The 25805-nt window shown below is 41.4% G+C and overlaps 3 protein-coding genes across 3 annotated transcripts; 1 reads left to right on the top strand and 2 right to left on the bottom strand.

The window, feature by feature from the left end:
- Positions 1 to 442: 442 nt before the first annotated feature.
- LOC127130354 (LRR receptor-like serine/threonine-protein kinase FEI 2) lies at positions 443 to 957 on the bottom strand. Its single transcript, XM_051059379.1, has 2 exons — positions 660 to 957; positions 443 to 567 (listed from the first exon to the last, which is right to left on the bottom strand). The coding sequence occupies exons 1-2, from the start codon at positions 955 to 957 to the stop codon at positions 443 to 445; spliced, it is 423 nt and encodes a 140-aa protein (XP_050915336.1).
- Positions 958 to 12502: 11545 nt separating this feature from the next.
- On the top strand, positions 12503 to 15976 carry LOC127130353 (uncharacterized). Its single transcript, XM_051059378.1, has 3 exons — positions 12503 to 15290; positions 15429 to 15514; positions 15620 to 15976. The coding sequence occupies exons 1-3, from the start codon at positions 12503 to 12505 to the stop codon at positions 15974 to 15976; spliced, it is 3231 nt and encodes a 1076-aa protein (XP_050915335.1).
- An 8636-nt stretch (positions 15977 to 24612) lies between these two features.
- LOC127130352 (LRR receptor-like serine/threonine-protein kinase FEI 2) lies at positions 24613 to 25127 on the bottom strand. The gene is made up of 2 exons (XM_051059377.1): positions 24830 to 25127; positions 24613 to 24737 (listed from the first exon to the last, which is right to left on the bottom strand). The coding sequence occupies exons 1-2, from the start codon at positions 25125 to 25127 to the stop codon at positions 24613 to 24615; spliced, it is 423 nt and encodes a 140-aa protein (XP_050915334.1).
- Between the last annotated feature and the right edge of the window lie 678 nt (positions 25128 to 25805).

The following is a 25805-nucleotide window of genomic DNA, read 5'->3' as shown; positions in this document are numbered from 1 at the left end:
ACGCAGTTCAGTCAGGGACTCTTGCATTCGAACAAGGCATCCGAACTGAACAAGCTCCAAACATCTCTTTATGAAGAATTCTTTGGCAAATCAATTGCAGCCATTCCTCCTGTACCTGTTGAAGTTTGCACATAGTAAAGTTAATACAGATGCCTCAAATGCAAACTTCTTAACTGATATTCTGAATATTCCACCTGCTTTTCCCATTTCGAATTCTTAAGAAGTGGAGCATCATCATAGATACCAACGATCGTCCCTGCATTGGCTTGCGGATCTCTGCAACCGATCAACATCTTCAAGACTTCCTTCGTTGATGGTCTACTAGCTGGAAGTGTTGAAGTGCACATAATCCTGAATTTGAAGATGTTGTGTTACTTGGTTTCACAGCATCTTTGTCCAGAAGCTCTTCTATATCGGTTCCTATCTGAATATGGCGTCACACCTATTCTGCAAGCGACAAGTATTCGTATCCAGGATTAACTTCTTTTCCAGTTGTCAGTTCCAATAGAACTGCTCCAAAGCTGTAAACATCTATCTTCTCGTTAACTCTAATTGATTGAGCATATTCTGCAATTCATGCACAAAATAAACATTGAGATCTAATAACTTAAGATAGTCAAATTTTATGAGAAAACGGGAATTTGAAACTATTTTTTTACCTGGAGCAATATATCCAAATGTGCCAGCCACAGCTGACATGGTGGCAAGTTCTTCTGGTTTGATCAGTATCTTGGCGAGACCAAAATCAGCAACTTTAGTGTTGAATTGTGAATCCAAAAGAATGTTACTTGCTTTCACGTCTCGGTGAACAATAGGAGGCGAGCAATCGTTATACAGGTAACATAAATCTTGTGCAGCTCCAATGGCTATATGCAATCTCTTCGTCCAATCAATGATGTCATGATGAACCGTACTGAACACAACCAAAGTGCGCCATTGACTGAACATGGAGGTCATGTTGATTATGCACATTCTTCATCTTATCTAGTTAAAACGACACTGGCTTCAGAAGGTATTTCTATAACTGATAATGATTCAAAGATTGAGCAACCAAAGCAGGAGGTATTGTTAACTCCTGAGGGCCATCCGGTTCTGGCTGTTCAAAGTGCTCAAAACTATGGTTTGAATTTAATGTCTACCATGTTAGGGACTCAGCAAGTTCAATTTGACGGTTGTGAGCTTCAGGCCCAAGAAACACCACACTTACCTTCATTTGTCCTGCAAGTTCACAGGCGGTGTCCCCCAGCCCAACCCCACTCTCTGCTTCGGGCATCTCTAATCATTCAATTCCGAATGATGTAATCTTTGAATTACCATCCAAATTAGTTTGCTCCAGCTTAGGGTCCATGATCCTGCGATAACCCACCAAAACCGTGTCAAAATAGTTATGCGACCTCACACCGACACAAACTTAATCCACGAACAAATCATGTCGCTTGCAAACCTCAGCTGAAATTCATTCCGGCGTGATGTATGTCCTGCAAGTATCAGCAGCAGATGAGATTAACACGACCATGTGCCATTAATTCAAAAATGTATACTCAAGTGGTTTCACAGCAGTGATTTACCTGTGGTAAAAAATAGGATGAGAGTTGAGGGGGGACCACCAAGCTTGAGCAGACAATTTCAGAACTCACGCTCCACTACATGGATAGGTGCCTTAGCTCCTGGTCACTACCAACGGTACAGAAAAGCAGACGAGAGGGACCACCAACTGGAGTGAAGACAAAAACCTCCAGCATCCTCCGTACGGACAGCGCTCCACTACACCACAGGGAACACATCAGAGAGGTCATATATAAAAGGGGTTACTATTCACATAAACCCTAGAGAGGCGCATCCACTATTCACAAAAACCCTAGAGAAGAGGGGCGGTCGACGGTTCACAAGAAAAAATGAGAAAAGAGAGAAGGAAATCGGAGAGTTGCAATCGCAATTGCCATTACCTGAAGCCACCATTCCGGAACACGAAGGGTAGTGGAAGCAGTTCGAAGAGCGACCAAACCGTTGCCGCATTCGCGGTTTCACAGGTTATTACCTTCCCTTTATGCTTGTTGTTTTGTTTACCATAGTTGGATGTTGCTAGATTAAACTCCATTGCCGGTGTTACCTTCGTCACCATTTGTGCTTTTCAAAAAATGAAAGAAGTTGTTTGAGGGAAGGTGGATTTTTTATAAAGAGACGAACACCACCGTTACTCTGGCTTTTGTTTTGCCTTTGGTTTTATTTTGAGTAATTGTTAATATTATCATTAACGGTCCGGTTGGTTTGGGAAACAGTGCTAGCGGTGTTTGCTATACCCAACGTATATTTGATGTTCTTTTTGCCGTTTCCCCATGAGCAGCTGACTATTGGTCACTATTTGTGACTGTTCGTCACCTAGTCCCACCGCCCAACAGCCACGTGGCTAGGGCTGGGTCGGTTCCCACCACGTCATTGTGGGCCAATTTGGAGCAGGTTTTGGTGTGATCCGAATCTCCCCGGTTCAAAGACCGTTGGGTTCTCCTCTGGCCCAAATGCTCGGCCCATGCTGGCATTTTGTTATTCGTTTATTATTTTTTTCTATTTATTTATTTATTACGTTGTTTATATATTTGGGCCACTGCAAGTCTAACAGTAAGTTAGTCATGGCCTAGTGGAAGTGGAGGTAGCTCAGCTCCTCTTTGGTCCTGTGTTCGACACCCATGTGTGTGGTTTTGGTTTTTCAACATATTTGATTTTCTCATATTTCTTTAATCCTCACATTTGATTATATGGTCTTACTACTTAACTAACATGTTTCTATTATTTATTCATTTTTATAATTTTATTTTTAACATAACTTAGGTGATTATTCTTTCTTTGGGATTTATGTGAATTATTTATTTTTATGTGTGAGATATGTTTCAATCATGATAAATCATCTCAATTTCATTGATAAAAAAAAACATTAAAAAGAGTAATAATGATAAATATCACTTAATTCTCGATTCAACGTCGAGCCCATTTCCATACCCTTGTAAGTCAATTGCTTTTAAGCATCGCCATCAACCTCACATGGCTTACTCTTGGGCCTTCTTACAATGACCTCTTAAGCAACATCAACTAAACTTTCAATAATTTCAAACCTCGGTACTTTAATTGTTTTAATTTAATATTCAAATCGTTTTCTAAATAAAACGTGAAGAAAAAGATTACCTGGATGGAATGTCCAGTCGTAATCCCGAATATTAGGCTCAAGCTGTAAGAGCTTGCAAGCCATAAATATTCGTCTTCTCTTTCACACTCAAAGATTCAAAACCTCTTCTTAATAAAGTTGGAAGAAAAAGATTACCTGGAGGGAATATCCAGTCGTAATCCCGAATATTAGGCTCAAGCTGTAAGAGCTTGCAAGCCATAAATATTCGTCTTCCCTCCAAAACATTCGTAAATATTCGAATCATTTTATTAACAATATTGGAAAGAAACAGACTGCCTGGGTGGAATGTCCAGACGTAGTCCCGAGTATTAGACCCAAGCTGTAAGAGCTTGTAGGTCATAAGTACTCGTCTTTCAAACTTCAAAATACCTAATTCCTAACTTAATACTTTTTCAATAAAGATGGAAATGGAACATGGCGTATGCCGTGCACTCCTGAGACTAGGATTCGAGATGTATATCTCGCTCATCCAAGTTCTCGCCATCACTCAAAATACACCAAACCAATCAATTTCTTTTTCTCGCCGCCGTGCGATTGATCTCTTAAACCTTTTCACAAACGAAAGGTACTTTGTTTCAAAACAATGCAAGGCAATGTTTCTCCACCTGTTTTGGGTAGTCCAACAATGTTTTCGTCGATTTGACACAAAGTAGCTTTCGCTAAAATCGACCAACAAACAAAACATTTTTCTACCCAGAACTACGTAAGCCTTGATTTCTCTTTTGAGATACGTAGGAGCAGGATTTGTAAATCTTGTCAGGCCCACTAATAAAAAACTTAGGTTTAGTCCTTCGTCAAAAATCCAAAAACATTCTCTTCTCATCCTTTCTTTCTTTCCCAACTAATAATTCGAAAAGCCTAATATTTCAACTAACACAAACGCACACAACTAACCTAATGGTTCCCGTTGAGTACAACGGACGTGAGGGGTGCTAATACCTTCCCCTTGCGTAATCGACTCCCGAACCCTGATATTGGTTGCGATGACCATATCTTATCCTTTCTTTTGTCTTGGGTTTTATCGATATTTCCCCTTTCCTTCTTAGGAATAAATAAAATTCGGTGGCGACTCTGTTTAGTCCATCATTGCGAGCGTGCGATCCCGCTTCGCTTTGAAGTCGTATCCCCATTTTTTCGAGGTGCGACAATAATCAATTAACTTCACCCATTCAATTGTTTTGTGGCTTTGTCCATTCTTGATATGTTTTCATACATTAGCCATAGGTTTGATTTATCCTAGTTGGTTGATGTTAATCTCACCTTTTGTCCTTAGTGATCGAACTGTAAGACTTCCGTACTGAAAACGGGGTTAACCCCTCTAGTACGTCGAAGCTTTTCTCACATGGTGGACTTGTTGTTTGTATAAGGTTGAGTTTTCTCCCGTGGATAACGAAAGACCTTAGGGATTTTGTTTTAAAATGAATTCACTAACTTTTGGAAATCTTTTAGCCGAACTACGGCGTTTTGATCCTTACCTTTCATGGAAGGTACGTAGGCAACGGGTTCATCCGTTCAAACACAAAAACAATAAAAATTGTATATTCTTTTCTCATCATCCCATTCATGTTTGCACCATAAATATTTCATAACAAATAACATTTCATACAACAATTGTGAAAAGGGCTCCCTAGGAGTACCTAGGACGTTTTGGGTGCCTAACACCTTCCCATTGCGTAATTTACCCCTTACCCAGATTCTCTGATCTTTTTATTAGTTTTCTATGTGTAAAACTTCTTAGGCTTTTGTTCGCTTTTTAGTCATTCCTTAGGATAAATAAAAGTGCGGTGGCGACTCGATTCTTTGTATGCTTTGCTTTTGATTTAGTCAATAAATCATAAAGTGACGAATACACCGCTACAGAAAAGTGGCGACTCTGCTGGGGATTTTCCTTGGTGGTATTGCCTACTTTTCACCCTTGTTGTATGATATTTGTTATCTGTTATTTGACATATTTTTGTACAATTTGGGATAACTGTATTGATTGTAATCTCTGAATTGCTTGATATACAATTGCTGTTTGCTTTGGTGATCTCTGTGAGATGAGTTCTATACCCGAACTCGAGTGCACTCTAGGATAGGAGAATGGCATAGTCTTGTTGACTGGTGTGGAGTATTCCTTAGCCAGTTGACTTGCGAGTCCATTCACTTGGTGGAGGTCATGTTGGATTAATAATGTCACACAAGTCATTTGTGGTTAGGCATTATGCTTTCAATCATGTGCCTTAGAAGCCAAGGACCTTAGTTTACCAAGCCCATCTTGGCCTATTTTTAGGACGTAGTGCGGAGGTCGTTCAGATGTCAGTTCTGATGCGATTGTTACGCGATACTACACTCATAAGAGTCTCTCTTGAGAATATTTTTGGAATACGAGTATTCGTTCCTCCGATAATATCCGAAAGATGGGACGATGATTATGGGAACCTCTGGTAGAACATGTCTGGCAGGTTTAAACCCTAGTACACTCCCTTTGGGTGGTTCTTAACCGAGACTCCATGCTCGTGACTCTCAGCAAACTCGTGATTCATGGTTGAGTCGTTCAGATAACCTTAATATCAATGGAACCTGGGTGTTGATCAGGTGTAAATCCTAAATCCACCAAAACAGATGATTGATATTAAGGATGTTCGAGCCGGTTCATGTACCGTTAATATCAATGGAACTTGGGTGTTGATAAGGTGAAAACCATAATCCACCAAAATGGATGATTGATATTAGGGATACAATGAGCTTTCCCATGACCTTTGTTTGGTGTGATTTGCTTGATCCTTGAGTGTGATTGTTGCATTCATGCATTCATGCATTCATCTGCATTCATGTCCTCAGAAAAATCAGAAAATTTTCAAGGAACTTAAAAGGGTTTATTTGCAAAATTTTCAGACATGGAAAGACCAAAAAGGCATACAAAGAAGTACAACTTCAGACAACCCGATCTGAAAGAGTTAAGGAATCTGACATCTTATGTATTAGATCCTTTGGGTTTCAAGGCTCGGTATGGGAAGCTTCTGCCTCTGTTGACTACTCAGGTTGATGAGGGACTGATGAGTACGTTGGCGCAGTTCTATGATCCTCTGTATCATTGCTTCTCTTTCCCGGACTTCCAGTTGTTGCCTACCTTGGAGGAGTATTCTCATCTTATTGGGATTCTGATTCTGGATCAGGTGCCGTTCAGTGGCTTAGAGAGCATTCCGACTGCTCGAGAGATTGCAAACTTGTTGCACATAGATGAATCTTTTATTAAAGCTAATCTGACTACCAAAGGTGGAATTCAGGGTCTTCCGTCCGATTTCCTCATCGCTCAAGCTACCATTTATGGGAAGGCCATGAGTGAGGATGCCTTTGAGGCTTTATTTGTGCTGCTCATCTATGGTTTGGTATTATTCCCCAACATCGACAAATTTGTGGATGCGAACGCCATTAGGATCTTTTCAGTTCTTAATCCCGTTCCGACTCTGTTGGGTGATGCCTATGTCTCCTTGCATCTGAGGAATGCAAAGGGTGGAGGAGTTATTGTGTGTTGTCTGCCTTTGCTGTACAAGTGGTTTATTTCGCACTTGCCGCAGACGCTTGCTTTCAAGGAGAACAAGGGATGTCTACGGTGGTCTCAGAGACTCATGTCTCTCACCAATGATGATATCTCTTGGTATGATCACGTGTATGATACTATGCAGATTATTGATTATTATGGTGAGTTCCCTAATGTGCCTTTTTTTGGTACATGTGGTGGGATCAGCTACAACCCCAAAATTTACCCTTCATTTTTCCTGGAAGCATACGCTTTACCCCTTATGCATGCATTCATTTTTAGGTCATTTAACATTTCATATTGCATTTCATCATGTCAATCGGAATCGGATCCAAGAAGCTTGAACATCATCCAGGACACTTTGTGGGCTCTATTTAGATGATCAGTCAACACAAGGGAAAGACTTGAGTTACTTCCAACAGGGGTCTATTCGTCAGTCAAAACGTTAATCTTGAAGGAGCAAAGGTTTGTTCATGAGCTGTCATGCTCGCTAGGCGAAGCCCACGTGTTTTGAAAATAAATAAATAAATAAATAAATAAATAAAATAAATAAAAGAAAAAATCTTGGACTTGGACCTCTCTCATTTGAGCCCACAGGTCCACAAAAATCAGGTTATAAATTCAGAGTTTCAGTGAAACAAAAGGCATTCTATTCCTATTACCTTGTCTGGGAAAAAGATAGTGAGAGAAGAACCCTGGGGAAAAAGATAGTGAGAGAAGAGCTAACAGAGTTCAGAGCAACCTCCAGGAAACTCTGAAAGGTTCATTCTGACTCACACACTTTCAACTCAAGCAAACCCTAACATTGGTTTGCAAATCCAGCCGTGCCATTTGATTTCAACCGATCTCTCCAATCAGGTTTGCCCTTATTCCCATTACCTTTGTGCTTTGAAGTTGAATACTCTAAATGTTTGAGGTATGATGGATGAATTTCATTAGGTTTTTGCCCACGGGTTCATAATTATGTATGAATGTATAAATATGCCTTGAATGCTTAATCGTTTAATTTCTGAAGTGTATGCCACAGGGTTGGAGGTTTCTGAAACCATACTGTTATCCATGAAAAACCATACTATTTTGCTCTAATCTGACTTACGTTTGTCATAGCATGTTTTCTCCTAATCCTTATCTTGTTTCTCTAACCCTTTTGTTGAGTTTTTGTGAAGGCTCACATGACTTTTGCAGGGATAGCTCGCTGGATATTCCACTTTGCTTGTGGGATACCATTTGGGAGATTTATTCTGATTGCCTTGTTGGCACATTTACTTTATACATGTTTGTTTTGTATGTGTTCGTATCCCCGCAGGTAGCGCGGTTCCTTCGTCAAGGACTGCCTTTTTGCATGAGTATCCCAAACGCTAACCCTTCATTGATTTTTCTTCTCCTAAACAGATGTTTACTCCTTCTACTACAGATGAGTAAGTCTCCAAAGGTCGAGCATCCGGTAGATTGCGTAGTAACGTCGTCCGCCCCCAAAACATAATCCTTAACCCCGTAGTTAGCCGAACTATGGCTTGCTCTGATTCTCATTCCATATGAGATACGTAGGCATAAGACGCGATGTCTTAGCGAGCACACATACCCCAAACCCATAGGTCAACCGAGCTACGAAGACTCTGATTCTCATATTCAGATGAGATACGTATCCAGTGGATGCGACATCCGCGCGAGTCATTTTCATTTAACCCCTTTTTTAGTAAACAGCACAAGATAAACTCACACCCTTTAGACAAGAACTACAAAAGTGGATCCCGTAGAGTAGTACGGATGCGTAGGGGTGCTAATACCTTCCCTCCGCATAACCGGCTCCCGAATCCAAGATTTGGTTGCGAGACCTTGTCTTTTCCTTTCCTCTTTTCAGGTTTACTCTGAGCGTTTCCTTTCCCTCCTTTGGGATAAATAACGCACGGTGGCGACTCTTCTGTCATTTTGTTTCGCCGGTTGTTTTTTCGCACACTGTATTTTTCAGGTTGCGACAGTTGGCGACTCTGCTGGGGACCCGGTTTCCCTAAGCGAGTCCCTCCTAGCTTTTGTAGTTTGTTTGTTTATTGGGTGTTAATGCTTTTGTACAGTTATTTATTTACCTGCTTTACCTTATTGCATTGTGCACATATCATTGTTGTATCTGTTGGCTGGCTATGGCTGCTTGGTGATCTTTATGAGATGAGTTCTATCCCGAACTTGAGTGCACTTAGGATAGGAGAATGGCATAGTCTTGTCGACTTGTGTGGAGTTATTCCTTAGCAAGTTGACTTGCAAGCCCATTCACTTGGTGGAGGTCATGTTGAGATCAATAATGTCACACAAGTAAGTTGTGGTTAGACATTACTTTTTCCAATATAGACCTTAGAAGCCGAGGACCTTAGTTTACCAAACCCATCTTGTCCTATTCATAGGACGTAGTGCGAAAGTCGTTCAAGTGTAAGATTTGATACGATTGTTACGCGATACTACACTCATAAGAGTCTCTCTTGAGAATATTTTTGGAATACGAGTAGTCGTTCCTCCGATAATATCCGAAAGATGGGATTATGACTATGGGAACCTTTTGTAGAACATGTTTGGCAGGTTTAAACCTTAGTACACTCCTTTTGGGTGGTTCTTAACCTAAACTACATGCTCGTGACTTGCAACAAACCCTTGATTCATGGTTGATCCGATCAGGTATCCTTAATATCAATGAAACTTGGGTGTTGATAAGGTGTAAACCATAATCCACCAAAATGGGTGGTTGATATTAAGGATAACATGATCCATCCCATGACCTTTGTTTGGTGTGCTCTTAATTTCTCTCCAGACAGTGCAACGTGACAGATGTTCAAGCAGACACAGCGATCCTGATTCCCATGCCACTACACTGCATTCACATCATTTTGTATCACATCATTTTGCATTCATAATCATTCACACATGTTTATCCATTTCTGTGGGGTTTGTATCTTCTACTTGATTCTAGTCGGAATTTTCTTGGATCTCATCAACGATTTAGTCTTTTTTTTTACATCGTTTATCTATTGAGAGACTGGAATCAAGGGGGTAGAATACCTTTGGAATTGATAAATATGTCATTGCATTTACATATTCATTAGCATGTCTTGCATAACAGGTACCGCCACAGTGTTCTCAGTTTGTTTGGTGTTCCATCAGCAGGATAGCTGACCCAGGAATTCACCGGCACGGTACCCGCAGAAACCAACAGAGATGTATTTCTCGTTGGATCGATGCGAGAACCTCACTTAGAGTAGATTCTTTAGATGGAGTTGATGCCCGACAAGTAAGTTGCCGCAGGTAACAAACAGTCTAATGGATCCATGACTCTAGGAACTTTTTCAAAAAATCTTAGACCATACCTGGTGAGAACCATGTTCCATACAAAGCAATCAGACTTATCCGTGCCTTAAGCCTATTGAACCTATACAAAAAAAATGCATTACATTCATACATTGCATCAACATCATAAAAAAGCAAGCTCTTAGTTGTCTCTTATTTGTTTCAGGAATTGAGGACTTGAAAATGACAACTTCAATAAGACACACTTTCACGCTTAAGTACAAGGAACCTAAGTTGGACAGTCTGAAGGGTTTGATCTCTGATTTGTCTCTCAGCAGACGTGATGAGTTTGGAAAAAGCTATGGGAAAATTTTGAGCCTTCTAAATAAGAAAGTTGACTATGGAATTATCGGCTCTCTGGCACAATATTATGATCCACCTCTGCGATGTTTCACATTCGCTGATTTCCAGCTAGCTCCTACTTTGGAAGAAGTTGAGAGGATCGTGGGACTCAAGTTGAAAGATTTTAATCCGTTCCCAAAGCTCGAAGAAGATATGGGCCCAAAGAAGATAGCTTCGGCCCTAAGTATCAATGTCCCGACTGTTCGAGACAATTGGGCTGAAAAAGGGGGTTGCAAAGGTTTTGCCGCAATGTTTTTGGAGGATTTAGCTCTAAAGTTCAAGAAAAGTGGAAACTGGAATGCATTCTATGCTGTGGTGGCTTTATTGATCCATGGGATTGTGCTCTTCCCAAATGTTGAAAAATTTGTGGATCAAGTGGCCATAGAAGTCTTTCTCTTTGGCAATCCAGTACCATTTCTCTTAGCTGATGTTTACTACGCCCTTCACGCTCGACATGAAAAGAGGGGTGGAGTGTTGTTGTGTTGTGCTCCGTTGCTTTACACTTGGTTCATGCAACACATGCCCGAAGAAGGTCCTTTTGTGGCAAAAGAACTTAAGTCTCCTCAGAAATTAGCTTCTCTCACCGCAAGTTCCATCAGATGGTATATCCGAGAGTGGGAAACCCCAGACATTATAGTCAGCTGTGGGGAATTTCCTAATGTACCGTTGTTGGGCACCAAGGGTTGCATCAACTATAACCCTATGTTATCTCGATTACAACACGGTTACCCCATGGATGGTCCTCCTGACGCAAAAGACTTACAGCCATTTGTGCTCTCTGACATCCAAGCAAGCAATCCTGATGTAAGAGCAGTACGAAAGGCTTGGTTAAAGATTGTAAGAAAGGGTAAAGAGTTTGGAAAGAGAAACATTCTTGCCAAAGAACCTTACACGCAATGGGTAAAAGAAAGAGTTGAGAAAATCCAGTTGCCATATATCTTAAAGGCTCCAGCTTTTCCTAAAACTCCTGAGCCTGAGCCCATACTCCTTGAGGACATGGAGAAACTCGTTACTAAGGTTAAGGAGCTCGAAGTGGAGAATGCCGAATTACGAATTCAGATGAACCGAGTCATCTTGGAAAATCAGAATTTGAAAGAGGAACGTAAGGGAAAAGCCCAAGAACTTGAGGATAGCAACAAGAGAGCTAGGCTATTGGAAGACCAGAAAGATGATCTTGATCACATCCTATTGGGTTCCACATCAGTGATCCGAACCAGGAAGGAAGAGCTCAAAAAAGCTGAGTATAGGATTTGTGAGCTAGGGAGATTGTTGGATAAATCTCTTATGGATAAAAAAGAAATTAAGCTTGACTTTGAGGCACAGATCCGTGACTTGAGGTGCGCTCTGAAGAAATGCGAGGAAAAGTTGTCTCGCGAGATCCTCCAAAAGGAAGAAGCTGAAAGGAACTGTCACCATCTCAGGTACCAGTTGGAAGAAGCTACTAGGAGGTTTGCAGTTTTGGAGAGCCAGGAAGGTGATGCAGCCTACTTACTCCTAAAAAATGATTGTGTGTACTGGAAGAGGTTGTACAGAGAAGCTAGAGCAACCTTAGATGAAGATCAAAAGGTCATCAAGGAACTCCAAGAGCTCTATGTTGAATGGAATGGCAAGTTCCGCAACTTGGCTAGGTTTGTTAACCTCAACATGTTGGAACTCCCAGAAAAACTCCAGGAAGCGGATTGGTGTATGTGTCCAGAAAACACACCTCCTCAAGTTTTCAACTTCGTCAAGTTTATCAAGAAGATGATGAATGAGCTCACCACAGATCTGGCTACGATCTTAAGAGCTGAGACAGAACTTAAGTTTACTTGTACTTGAATTTGAATTGTTGGTGTTTAAATCCTTTTGTATTCGAATCATGTGTACTTGAAGTTAAATCTCTTTGTATTCGAATCTGATTTTAATTAATGGAAGTTGTCATTTTAGTTCTCAATTATTACATGTTATTCTTATATTCTAACATTGCTTGAACAAATAATAAAGATAACTAAGAGTTTTGCAAACAAATGCATCCATACATGCATTCATACATTTTAAAAAAAAAAGAGTCTCACTCCGCCCTTTCTTCCACCAGTTTCATGCTGAATTTTCAACACCAGTATAATACTCGCGCCAGAGCAAGACAGAGAATGGCTGAACAAGAACAAGAGAGCGCCCGAGTTAGAGCTGAACTAGACGAAATCAAAGGAGGCATGTCCCAGATGCGAGAGATGCTGCAAGCTTTAACCTTCAGGTTCGAGATTCCACAAGCGACCGTGATTTCAGAGACCACGGGCCCAGCAGTGGAAGTCCCACCTCAGAGGACGTTACCCTCAACCCTTCCCCCATATGGGCTACCCTATGACTTCGTCCCCCGAGCGGAGGTGGTGCACGACATGGGGCAATCTGTCCAACAAGCTGTGCCATTACCAGTTTACACCGACGCACGTCCAGTCATCCATACTGTAGTTCCACCAACCGCCTATGCTAGGCATGTTCCTCATTATGAAGATCAAAACCACATGTATCAGACTGTTGACTCAACTGTTGCTGGTGACGAAGTAAGGTTTGAGGACTTCAGGGAGGTAAAGGAGAACATGCAGCTCCTTGAGAAGAAGTTCCGAGATCTAGAAGGAGACCACGTGTTTGGATCTGCTGCCAAAGAAATGTGTCTTGTATCCGGTTTGGTGATTCCAGCCAAATTCAAAACTCCAGACTTCGACAAATACAAGGGGCATACTTGTCCAAAAAGCCATCTCATCATGTATTACCGCAAAATGGCTGCACACGTGGAGGACGACAAGCTGATGATTCACTGTTTTCAGGATAGTTTGAGTGGGGCTCCTTCCAAGTGGTATTTAAGTCTGGATCAGAACAAGATCAGGTGTTTCCAAGACCTGTCAGACGTGTTCATAAAGCACTATAAATACAACATGGACATGGCGCCTGACAGAAGACAGTTGCAGAGCATGTTTCAGCACGATAAGGAGTCCTTTAAAGAGTACGCTCAAAGATGGAGGGAACTGGCTTCTCAGGTTGAACCACCTCTTGCTGAGAAAGAATTGGCCGAACTGTTTATCGACACGGTCCTACCCCAGTTCTACGAGAAGATGGTTGGAAGTGCTTCTTTGGGATTCTCCGAGCTTGTTGCTATAGGAGCTCGTGTTGAATATGGTGTAAGGAATGGAAAACTGGCGGCTGTAGCTGGAACTTCAAATGCTAATCCAAAGAAGTTCTCTGGAGGGTTTCCTAGAAAGAAGGAAGGGGAAACAAATGCTGTGACTGTTGGTCAGGGAAGAGCTCCTCCAAGAAGGAGACCACAACAGTACCCACCTCAGCAATATGTTCAACAACCAGTTCCCTATCAGCAACCCATGTATCCCATCCAGTATGCTCCGCAACCATACGTAGCTGCTGTGACGCATGCGTTCAATCAACAGCCTGCTCAGGTTTATCAAGCGCATCCAGCTTATCAACCAGCTCCAGTTCAACAACGTGCTGCGGCTCCTCCAGCTTATCAACAAACACCAGCAGCTCCTGTTTATCAATCACCGAGAGCGCAAGCGCCGAGGCAGAATGCTCAGAACCAAAATAGGAGACAAGGGGAGAGGGTGACCTTCAATCCAATCCTAATGTCCTACGCTGAGTTGTATCCTTCCCTATTGCAAAAGGGGTTGGTGGTTCCCAAACCTTTGGGACCTCCACCTGACCGTCTTCCTCCATGGTACAACCCTAATGCACACTGCCCTTTTCATGAAGGTGCCCCCGGGCATGACCTAGAGGGCTGCTACGCTCTGAAGCATAGGGTTCGTGAGCTAATTGAGAGCAAGATCTTGTCTTTTAAGGACATGGGACCGAATGTGAAGAACAATCCCCTTCCTCCCCATGGAAATCCTGAAGTCAACGCCATTGAAGACGCTTCTGTTGGTGTTACGGTTGAGAAGGTGGAGGATGTAAAGACTCCTTTGGTGGCATTCCATGCCCGATTGGTGGAAGCTGGCCTGGTTAATATTGATCATGACAACTGTGAAGAGTGTGCCACACACCCAAAGGGATGTCAGGTGGTACGAGACAACATTCAAGATCTGATGGATAAAGGAGTGCTTCAAGTCTCCAGTGTTGCAAAGAACGAAGACGTGTTGGTAATTGAACCTTGTTTCAATTTACCTGAACCAGTTGAAATCCCATATTATAGTGGTGGAGTGGTCCCGGTGAACAGTAAGTCGTCGCCTGTCGAGATATGTATGCCCGCGCCTTTTCCCTACGAGAGTACCAAGGCTGTACCTTGGAAATATAAGATTACCGCTGTAGACAAGGTAGCTGATGGAAGTTCAGACGCTGAAGTGACAAAAGCTGTAAGTGAAGACGTCACCAATATTGCAGGAATGAGCAGAATGACCCGCAGTGGTCGAATCTATACGCCCGATTTCAACGTGACTCCTCAAGGGCCGACCAAGGAATCAACAGTCGCAGCTCCCACTAAAGAACCCGAAGTGGTCCAATCCGAAGATGCTGTTGAATTCTTGAAGTTAATCAAGAGAAGTGACTACAAAGTGGTGGATCAACTGCATCAAACACCATCTAAGATCTCTATTTTGTCTCTGTTATTGAGCTCCCAAGCCCATAGGGAAGCTTTGTTGAAGGTGCTTGCTCAAGCTCATGTGACACAAAGCATAACAGTAGACCAATTTGATGGAGTAGTTGCAAATATCACAGCCTGCAATACTTTGAGCTTCAGTGGAGAAGAATTACCTGAGGATGGACAAAATCACAATCGTGCTCTCCATATCTCGGTGAAATGCAAAGATGATGCTTTGGCGAGAGTGTTGGTTGATACTGGATCTTCGCTGAATGTTATGCCAAAGAGAACACTCGCCAAATTATCTTATCAAGGACCAGCTATGAAGCCTAGTGCCTTGGTAGTGAAAGCTTTTGATGGTTCCAGGAGAACAGTGATTGGAGAGGTTGAATTGCCCATATTGATTGGCCCTCATGTATTCCCAATTAATTTCCAAGTCATGGATATCAATCCAGCATATAGCTGCTTATTGGGGCGTCCCTGGATTCATGCTGCAGGGGAAGTTACCTCCACCTTGCATCAGAAAATGAAGTTTGTAGTGGATAATCAATTAATCATCATTTCTGGAGAGGAGGACTTTGTGGTCAGTCACCTTTCATCCTTCAGATACATTGAGGCTGATGAGGACGCTTTGGAAACTTCTTTCCAAGCTCTTGAAATAGCCAATGCCACTTTTGTGGAAATGAAGGACCCTGTTGGGAAAGCTTGTTCATCCTTCGCGTCTCTGAAAAGCGTAAAGTCTAGTATTGAAGGAGGAAACCCTGAAGGTTGGGGTCAGCTTATCGATATTCGTGAGAAGCATGATCGCTTTGGTCTGGGATATGTGCCTTCCGCTGCGAAAGGAGCCCGCGTCCCTACAAAGGACAACACCCGAAGCATCCAGGAAGTATTCCTCAGCACAGGATTCATCCATGGAGATCAAGTCAATGCAATTGAAGATAGCACCGCGAATGAAGATGAGCCATGTTTGGTTTATCGGTGTGAGACAGCTTTGAACAACTGGAATGCGGTTGAGATCCCCGAAATTTTTCCTTTGTCAAAGTAATAATTGTTGTATTTTCCTTTCAAATCCTTAGCTCTGCCCAAGGCTAAATGGATCATGTTGTAGGGCCTCTTTTCATTTTCAAATAATCATTATCAATGAATGAAAGACATTTTGTTAAATTCTTTTTTCATTTACTAGGTTTTCTCATAAGAAGATGGCAATCTTTTCAAAAACAAAAAACTTTTCATTTATACATCTTTTATTTTTACTTTTCTAAAAAGAATCAATCATTCGAACATGCAGAATAAACGATAACCCCGTTGAGTCCAATGACTTTACTACCTCTCATAGCTTTGACTCCCCTATCTACCAAGCGGAAGAAGAGGGTGAAGAAGATTGTTACATCCCCGACGAATTGGCAAGGCTGCTCGAGCACGAGTCTAAAGCCCTTCAGCCACATGAAGAACCGGTGGAAACAATCAACCTTGGCACAGAGGAAGAGAAGAAAGAAGTCAAAATCGGTACCACACTTGAAGCAAGCATCAAGGAGAGATTAGTTAAGCTGCTACAAGAATATGTGGATGTATTTGCATGGTCATACCAGGATATGCCAGGTCTAGACATCGACATGGTTGAGCACAAGCTCCCGCTTCAGCCAGATTGCCCGCCAGTAAAACAAAAACTCCGAAGAACAAGACCAGATATGGCTCTAAAGATTCGTGAAGAAGTCAAACGACAATTTGACGCTGGTTTTCTCGCAGTGGCGAAGTACCCACAATGGGTAGCTAACATTGTACCTGTGCCTAAAAAGGATGGCAAGGTGAGGATGTGTGTTGACTATAGGGATCTGAACAGAGCTAGTCCAAAGGACGATTTCCCTCTACCACACATTGATACTCTGGTAGATAACACTGCAAGATTTGTTGTCTTCTCCTTTATGGACGGTTTTTCGGGATACAATCAAATCAAGATGGCTCTAGATGACATGGAGAAGACCACTTTTATCACCCCTTGGGGGACTTTTTGCTACAAGGTAATGCCTTTCGGTCTCAAAAATGCTGGGGCAACTTACCAAAGAGCTATGGTCACCCTCTTCCATGATATGATGCACAAGGAGATAAAGGTCTATGTTGACGACATGATCGCTAAATCTCAGAATGAAGAAGATCATATGAACCATCTGAAGAAGCTGTTTGAACGCCTCAGAAAGTTTAGATTACGATTAAACCCTGCAAAATGCACATTTGGGGTCCGTTCAGGGAAGTTGCTTGGTTTCATCGTTAGTCAACGAGGAATTGAGGTGGACCCTGACAAGGTCCGAGCTATACAAGAAATGCCCGCTCCACGCACCGAGCGAGAGGTCAGAGGTTTCCTTGGACGTTTGAATTACATCTCAAGGTTTATCTCACACATGACGGCCACGTGTGAGACTATCTTCAAATTGCTTCGAAAAGATCAAGCTGTTGAATGGAATTCTGATTGTCAAAATGCTTTTGAGAAGATTCGTCAATACTTGCAAGAGCCTCCTATTTTAATTCCACCTGTCCCGGGAAAACCATTAATCATGTATATGAATGTGCTTGAAGGATCAATGGGATAAGTGCTTGGGCAACATGACGAAACTGGTCGCAAAGAACATGTTGTTTACTATCTGAGTAAAAAGTTTACCGATTGTGAAAGTCGATATTCACTTTTGGAGAAAACTTGTTGTGCGCTAGCATGGGCCGCTCGTCGTTTGAGGCAGTACATGATTTGCCATACTACTTTGTTGATCTCAAAAATGGATCCAATAAAGTATATCTTTGAGAAACCGGCATTGACTGGAAGACTCGCCCGTTGGCAAATGCTTTTGTCAGAATACGACATCCAGTACGTAACCCAAAAGGCAATCAAGGGAAGTGTGTTAGCAGAATATCTTGCTCACCAACCAGTTGAAGACTATCAGCCATTGAAGTTTGATTTCCCCGATGAGGATATAATGGTGATAAAGGATTGTGAGATCCCAGGCCCGGATGAAGGACCAAAACCAGGATCTCGGTGGAAGCTCGCGTTCGATGGTTCCTCCAATTACAGTGGTCATGGTGTGGGAGCTGTTTTGATGAATCCTAATGGTGGTTTTACCCCTTTCACAACAAGGTTGTGCTTTGATTGTACAAATAATGTCGCTGAATATGAAGCTTGTATCCTTGGTCTTGAAGCCGCAATTGATCTCTGAATCAAGATCCTTGAGGTGTATGGAGATTCAGCCTTAGTGATCTACCAAGTCAAAGGAGAATGGGAAACTCGCGATGCGAAGCTGATCCCGTATCGCGCTCATGTTGTGAAGATGATAGAATACTTCGACGATATCACTTTCCATCACATCCCAAGGGTAGAAAATCAAGTGGCTGACGCTTTGGCAACATTAGCATCAATGTACCAAGTCAGATTCCATAATGAAGCTCTGCTTATTCGAATCGAACGAAGAGATGAGCCTGCCTACTATCAGCTGATTGAAGAAGAGACTGATGGTAAACCATGGTTTCATGACATCAAGCGATATCTTTTAAGTCAAGAGTATCCAGAAGATGCTACATTGTTGGATAAGAAAACTCTGAGGAGGTTATCATCCAAATTCTTTTTGAGCAATGATGTGCTTTACAAGAGAAACCATGACATGGTTCTGCTCAGATGCGTGGATAGACATGAAGCAGACATGTTGATCAAGGAGATTCATGAAGGATCCTTTGGAACCCATGCTAATGGACATGCCATGGCCAAGAAGATTTTGAGAGCTGGCTATTACTGGTTGACCATGGAGTCTGATTGTTTCAGCTATGCAAGAAAATGTCATAAATGCCAAATTTATGCTGATAAAGTGCATGTACCACCAACACTGTTGAATGTTTTAACATCACCTTGGCCTTTCTCAATGTGGGGCATCGACATGATTGGTGCTATAGAGCCTAAGGCTTCCAATGGTCACCGCTTCATCCTGGTTGCCATCGATTACTTTACTAAATGGGTAGAGGCCGTTTCCTATACCAATGTGACGAGACATGTGGTTGCTCGCTTTATCAAGAAGGAGATTATCTGCCGCTATGGAATCCCTAGCAAGATCATCACCGACAACGGTTCAAACTTGAACAATAAGACAATGACAAAATTATGTGAGAGTTTCAAGATTGACCACCATAATTCTTCTCCATACCGTCCAAATATGAACGGTGTTGTTGAAGCTGCCAATAAAAATATCAAGAAGATCCTGCAAAAGAGGGTGAAGACTTATAAGGATTGGCACGAGATGCTCCCCTTTGCTTTGCATGGATACCGGACCTCAGTCCGCACTTCAACAGGGGCAACCCCATTCTCCTTAGTGTATGGGATGGACGCAGTTCTCCCAGTCGAAGTAAAGATACCTTCAACGAGAATATTGATGGAAGCCAAGTTGGACGAAGCTGAATGGATCCAAAACAACTATGATCAACTTAACCTCATTGATGAGAAGCGTATGACCGCTCTGTGCCATGGACAATTGTACCAGCAACGAATCAAGAAAGCATTTGACAAAAAGGTCCGTCCTCGAGAGTTCAAGGAAGGAGATCTCGTGCTCAAGAAGATCTTGCCAGTACACAAAGATTCACGTGGGAAGTGGACTCCCAACTATGAAGGCCCATACGTTGTAAAGAGAGCATACTCTGGAGGTGCTCTATTTCTCACAACTATGGATGGCGAAGAGCTCAGTCACTCTGTGAACTCTGATGCAGTCAAAAGATATTATGCCTGACAAATCCCGGTGGACTGAAAACCCGAAAGGGCGGTCCAGGCAAAAGTTAGGGATAAAAAAAAATGGTAGCTCGCTAAGTCGAAAACCTGAAAGGGCGACTTAGGCAAAAAGGAGCGTCCCGGTGGATTGAAAACCTGAAAGGGCGATCCAGGCAAAAATTAGGGACAAAAGGCATAGACTGCATTGGTTCGTCACTGATCAACACAGAAGAGCTAAAAATGGAAGATCAATCTAGTTACTCCCTTCAGAAGCGAGGTCTCATGGAGTCATTATTATTAGGGATAGTAGTAGTCATTGTGATTCAATGTAAACCTTTCCCTATTGCCATTTTCAAATTTGTAACATTCCATGGAGCTACATCATTTGCGTGCTACCATTCTTGAATAAATACAAGTTTACCTATCAAATTCTATCATTTGCTGTTTTTCTCTGATTTTCTTTGTTATGCAAAATGTCATTTATTTGTTAATAATGAAATTTTGAACTCAAAAAAAAGATTTTTTCAACATATTGAGAAACACAATTTTGCTTTGACATGTGGAAATATTAAAAGGAAATCTTCCGTCTTTCCCCGCAAGTCTCAAGTTGCAAGACTCCCTTTGGATGATCAATATCTATCTCCAGAGAGCACAAATCGATCATTCTCTAGAAGGATTATTGGGCCAGTTGTAGCTGTTCAGCTTGATAAATCCTCCTTTGATGCATTTACTCACTCATTTGGTTGAGTTATTGGTGTTGAAGATTCAGTACCTCCATAAAGCTTTCCCTAATGTTCAGTCTGTATATTGTCAGCATTTGCATTTCATGATCATTCATACATCATGCATATAAGCAAAATCCAAATCATGCATAGCCGAAATGTACTTCGTGCTCATTTTGCATTGACCTAGGTCTTGTTGTTGATCCTACATCCTTTGACCTCTAATTCTGGTTTGTCTTTGGTGCCTTTAAATCAACACCCGGTTTTCGCAGTCATTTTCAAAGTCCAATTGTTGTTGGCACGTACAGAAAGTTTAATTACCCTGTCTTTCCTGATGGTTCCATGAAAGTCATGTATGACTTATTATCTTGAAAAATTTCCAGAAGCTTGGAGGTTCTTCGTGTTAGAAAGCTCCAATGATGTTCCTTTGTATGTTTTCCAATATTCTCAGGTCATGTATGAACCTATTGGTAAAACTCCCTTTGTTTTTTCCCAAGTGATGTCAGGTCATGTATGAACCTATTGATGAAACTTGCTTTGTATGTTTTCCAATGTTCTCAGGTCATGTATGAACCTATTGGTAAAACTCCCTTCGTTTTTTTTCCAAGCGTCGTCAGGTCATGTATGAACCGGCATGTTAAAAATTCTTTGAATAATCAAGTGTTGACAGGTCATGTATGAACCTGCTGTTGAAAATTCTTTGGATGTTCCAGCATTGTTAGGTCATGTATGAACCTGTTGCTGTTGAGCTTTATTCCAATATTCCCAGGTCATGTCTGAACCTGTTTTTGAAGAATCTTTCCAATGTTGTCAAGTCATGTATGAACTTGTTGTGGAAATTTTCTCAAAATGTTCCAGCATTGTTAGGTCATGTATGAACCAGTTGCTGTTGAGCCTTTATTCCAGTTTTACCAGGTCATGTATGAACCTATGGCTGAACCTTTTATTCCAGTGTCGGCAAGTCATGTATGAACTTGTTCTGGAAGTTTTCTCGAAGTATTCAAGTTTGTCATCAGGTCATGTATGAACCTATTGATATACTCTTTTTGAATTTTTCTGAGTTTGTTAGGTCATGTCTGAACCTATTGTCAGAAATTCTTGATATTCTCCAGCATTGTCAGGTCATGTATGAACCCATTGCTGTTGAGCTTTCATTCCAGTATTACCAGGTCATGTATGAACCTGTTTTGAAGTATCTTTCTCTATGTTTATTTCAGTGTTGTCAGGTCATGTATGAACTTGTTGACACACTCTTTTGATTTTTCTGTTTGTTGTCAAGTCATGTTTGAGCTTGCTGTCAGAACCGTTCTTGGTATTCCCCAGCATTGTCAGGTCATGTATGAACCTGCTGTTGAGCTTTTATTCCTGTGTTACTAGGTCATGTCTGAACCTATTTTGAGGAATCTTTTTCTTTGATTATTCCAGTATTGTCAGGTCATGTATGAACCTGTTGCTGAACCGTTTGTTCCAATGTTGTCAGGTCATGTGTGAACCTGTTGTAGAAATTTTTCTTATTCGGGTTTAGTAAGTCATGTGTGAACTTACTGCCGAAGTCTCTTGTATTCTAAGTGTCGTTCATCGAATTTTACTTTGAATACTCTCTAGTGTGTGTTTGATTCTCCAACAGGATTGTTATCCCCAGCGAGTTTGGTTTTACCCCATTTGTCTGTCTCCCTGCGGATCATCAGTATTCCCCACAGATGGGGTTGTCCAGTAGCGTCTCCTGTTACGGATTCACTGTATCCCTAACAAGATAAATTCAAAAAAATAAAGAGTCCTGCATCCATGCATATCATATCATAGCATTTTCATTTTTCAGGTTCAAAATCTGGGTCTCCATGGTATTTAACCATCCCCCACTGTGATCCGATGAAAAATGCTATTTCACTTTCCTCTGGTGGAGGATGTTTAAATAGGGGCAACTGTCATACCCCGATTTTGGCCCTGAAATTTTTTTCTCCATTGATCACTCGTTTGCATTATTTCTTCATTCACCTTCATATCCTTCATTCATGTTCATGTTTACCAGTTCATATTTTTATTTTTTTTCGCATTCAAAATTTGCATTCATGTTTCTTCATTCACATTGAGAAAATTTTCATGCATATTCGAGAATTTTGGCCTACTCGTTCATGTCTCGATTACTTCATTCATGTTCAAGAAGTTTTTCCTGAAGTGCTACTTGAAGTGCTAGGCCCGTTACCGACTCTTTCTACCTCATCGATTGTGATGCCTGAGGATGGAATAACTTTTGATGCCCGCTTACTTGATGCTGATGCACTCAAGAGCGTGATCAATTATTGCATGAATGGGACATTGATTAAACAAGGTGTGTGTCAGATAACTTTGGATGAATCAAGGATCGCATGACCAACCATTATTGGGAGAATGTGTGCAATTGTTGAGTGCTTACTTGATTTATCACTATGTTGTTGCCTGGGATAGAGTATTTGATGTTTGTTTCAGCTATGTTTCACAACTTAGGAAGTGACCCTTTAGGAAACAACTTCATGTGTGCCTTGGATCAGCTCTTGCCGTAATAGGACCTGAAACATTGTTATCCCTTATACAATCGAATTTGGAAGCTGAAGATTTATCTGTTGCAAACATATGGCTTTTTCCCAATTCTAAAACAGAATTTTGTTGGTACAAGTATAAAACATTTTACAAAGGAGTTTTTTTCTATCTACCCTTCGTTTTGCAACTATCCTTCGGACACAGCTGAGAGTTTCAAAGTTCTAGAGAAACATTTACGTATTAAAGTAAAAGAAGAAGTTGATATTCATAGAATAACATGAACTAGTTTATAGTTTCTAATTACACAAAGCAAGGTTGCAACAGAAATTTGAAGGCACGAGAGATATCCTCAAAGGTAGACGATTCAGAAAGATCTATGCAGATTGACAGTGCATCAAATGACGTGTCTCAACCAGTTCTCAAGGCACGGCTTCATGATTTCGCAATTTCGTTGTTGCCTGGATTAGATGTGAAGGATATTGATTTACTATTTGAAGTATTAGAGCCGGCATTGCAGGATGTTGGTGTCGTGCAGAAGAAGGCATACAAAAGATATTAAGACGACTGAAAAAATCAATGCCGCACTTGCCGCATGCAACAACTTGAAACCTCTAGCATACCCAGTAGAAGCCGAGATAAACAAGTATCAGAGAGAAAGCATACAGGAAAGAAAATGGAGAATTCTGGAAAATTCATTTACAACATCGAACTTTCTGCTCGAAATCTTTCCTATGATTGTCACGCTGCTTCTGTTTCAGAGCTCAATACACCCGAGTCCCATGGATTTGAAGAATCAACGGTTACAGTGGAATATCTAGGTGCAGGAAACACTAAAAGCCTGACACTTGAAGAGGCAACAGATGCAATCCATTTTTGCAGTTCCATCATCCATAATCCTGCATAATAACAGCTGCATTTTGCATTCCTGCATTGAAAAAAATTGATCAGGATGATAATATCATTCAAGTTGTTATTTTGGTCCCGTGAGTTGGCTTGTCAAACATCTCAAGTGTGTAAAGAGTTTGGAAAGCATTTGAAAGTCCAAGTTATGGTTACAACAGGAGATAAGTACATGAAGACGAACAATGGGACAAGAAGGGTTGTAAAATAATCAAAAAAATTGAGGTCAATACCGTGTCGAATTCGGTCAAAAGCTCTAGTGCAAAAAACCTGAAATACCTTCACAAGGAACCGGATTTAACATCTTCTGCATCAGACTTGTTACTGCATCCATTCATCACATGCGAGTATCAGGAATCTCATTCAATATCACGCAGTTCAGTCAGGGACTCTTGCATTCGAGCAAGGCATCCGAACTGAACAAGCTCCAAACATCTCTTTATGAAGAATTCTTTGGCAAATCAATTGCAGCCATTCCTCCTGTACCTGTTGAAGTTTGCACATAGTAAAGTTAATACAGATGCCTCAAATGCAAACTTCTTAACTGATATTCTGAATATTCCACCTGCTTTTCCCATTTTGAATTCTTAAGAAGTGGAGCATCATCATAGATACCAACGATCGTCCCTGCATTGGCTTGCGGATCTCTGCAACCGATCAACATCTTCAAGACTTCCTTCGTTGATGGTCTACTAGCTGGAAGTGTTGAAGTGCACATAATCCTGAATTTGAAGATGTTGTGTTACTTGGTTTCACAGCATCTTTGTCCAGAAGCTCTTCTATATCGGTTCCTATCTGAATATGGCGTCACACCTATTCTGCAAGCGACAAGTATTCGTATCCAGGATTAACTTCTTTTCCAGTTGTCAGTTCCAATAGAACTGCTCCAAAGCTGTAAACATCTATCTTCTCGTTAACTCTAATTGATTGAGCATATTCTGCAATTCATGCACAAAATAAACATTGAGATCTAATAACTTAAGATAGTCAAATTTTATGAGAAAACGGGAATTTGAAACTGTTTTTTTACCTGGAGCAATATATCCAAATGTGCCAGCCACAGCTGACATGGTGGCAAGTTCTTCTGGTTTGATCAGTATCTTGGCGAGACCAAAATCAGCAACTTTAGTGTTGAATTGTGAATCCAAAAGAATGTTACTTGCTTTCACGTCTCGGTGAACAATAGGAGGCGAGCAATCGTTATACAGGTAACATAAATCTTGTGCAGCTCCAATGGCTATATGCAATCTCTTCGGCCAATCAATGATGTCATGATGAATCGTACTGAACACAACCAAAGTGCGCCATTGACTGAACATGGAGGTCATGTTGATTATGCACATTCTTCATCTTATCTAGTTAAAACGACACTGGCTTCAGAAGGCATTTCTATAACTGATAATGATTCAAAGATTGAGCAACCAAAGAAGGAGGTATTGTTAACTCCTGAGGGCCATCCGATTCTGGCTGTTCAAGGTGCTCAAAACTATGGTTTGAATTTAATGTCTACCATGTTAGGGACTCAGCAAGTTCAATTTGACGGTAGTGAGCTTCAGGCCCAAGAAACACCACACTTACCTTCATTTGTCCTGCAAGTTCACAGGCGGTGTCCCCCAGCCCAACCCCACTCTCTGCTTCGGGCATCTCTAATCATTCAATTCCGAATGATGTAATCTTTGAATTACCATCCAAATTAGTTTGCTCCAGCTTAGGGTCCATGATCCTGCGATAACCCACCAAAACCGTGTCAAAATAGTTATGCGACCTCACACCGACACCAACTTAATCCACGAACAAATCATGTCTCTTGCAAACCTCAGCTGAAATTCAACCCGGCGTGATGTATGTCCTGCAAGTATCAGCAGCAGATGAGATTAACACGACCATGTGCCATTAATTCAAAAATGTATACTCAAGTGGTTTCACAGCAGTGATTTACCTGTGGTAAAAAATAGGATGAGAGTTGAGGGGGGACCACCAAGCTTGAGCAGACAATTTCAGAACTC

This window comes from Lathyrus oleraceus, chromosome 3 (assembly GCF_024323335.1).
Source record: "Lathyrus oleraceus cultivar Zhongwan6 chromosome 3, CAAS_Psat_ZW6_1.0, whole genome shotgun sequence".
Taxonomy (NCBI): Eukaryota; Viridiplantae; Streptophyta; class Magnoliopsida; order Fabales; family Fabaceae; genus Lathyrus; species Lathyrus oleraceus.
The sequence above is the reverse complement of the archived record's forward strand: the minus strand, read 5'-3'. Positions and strand labels throughout refer to the sequence as shown.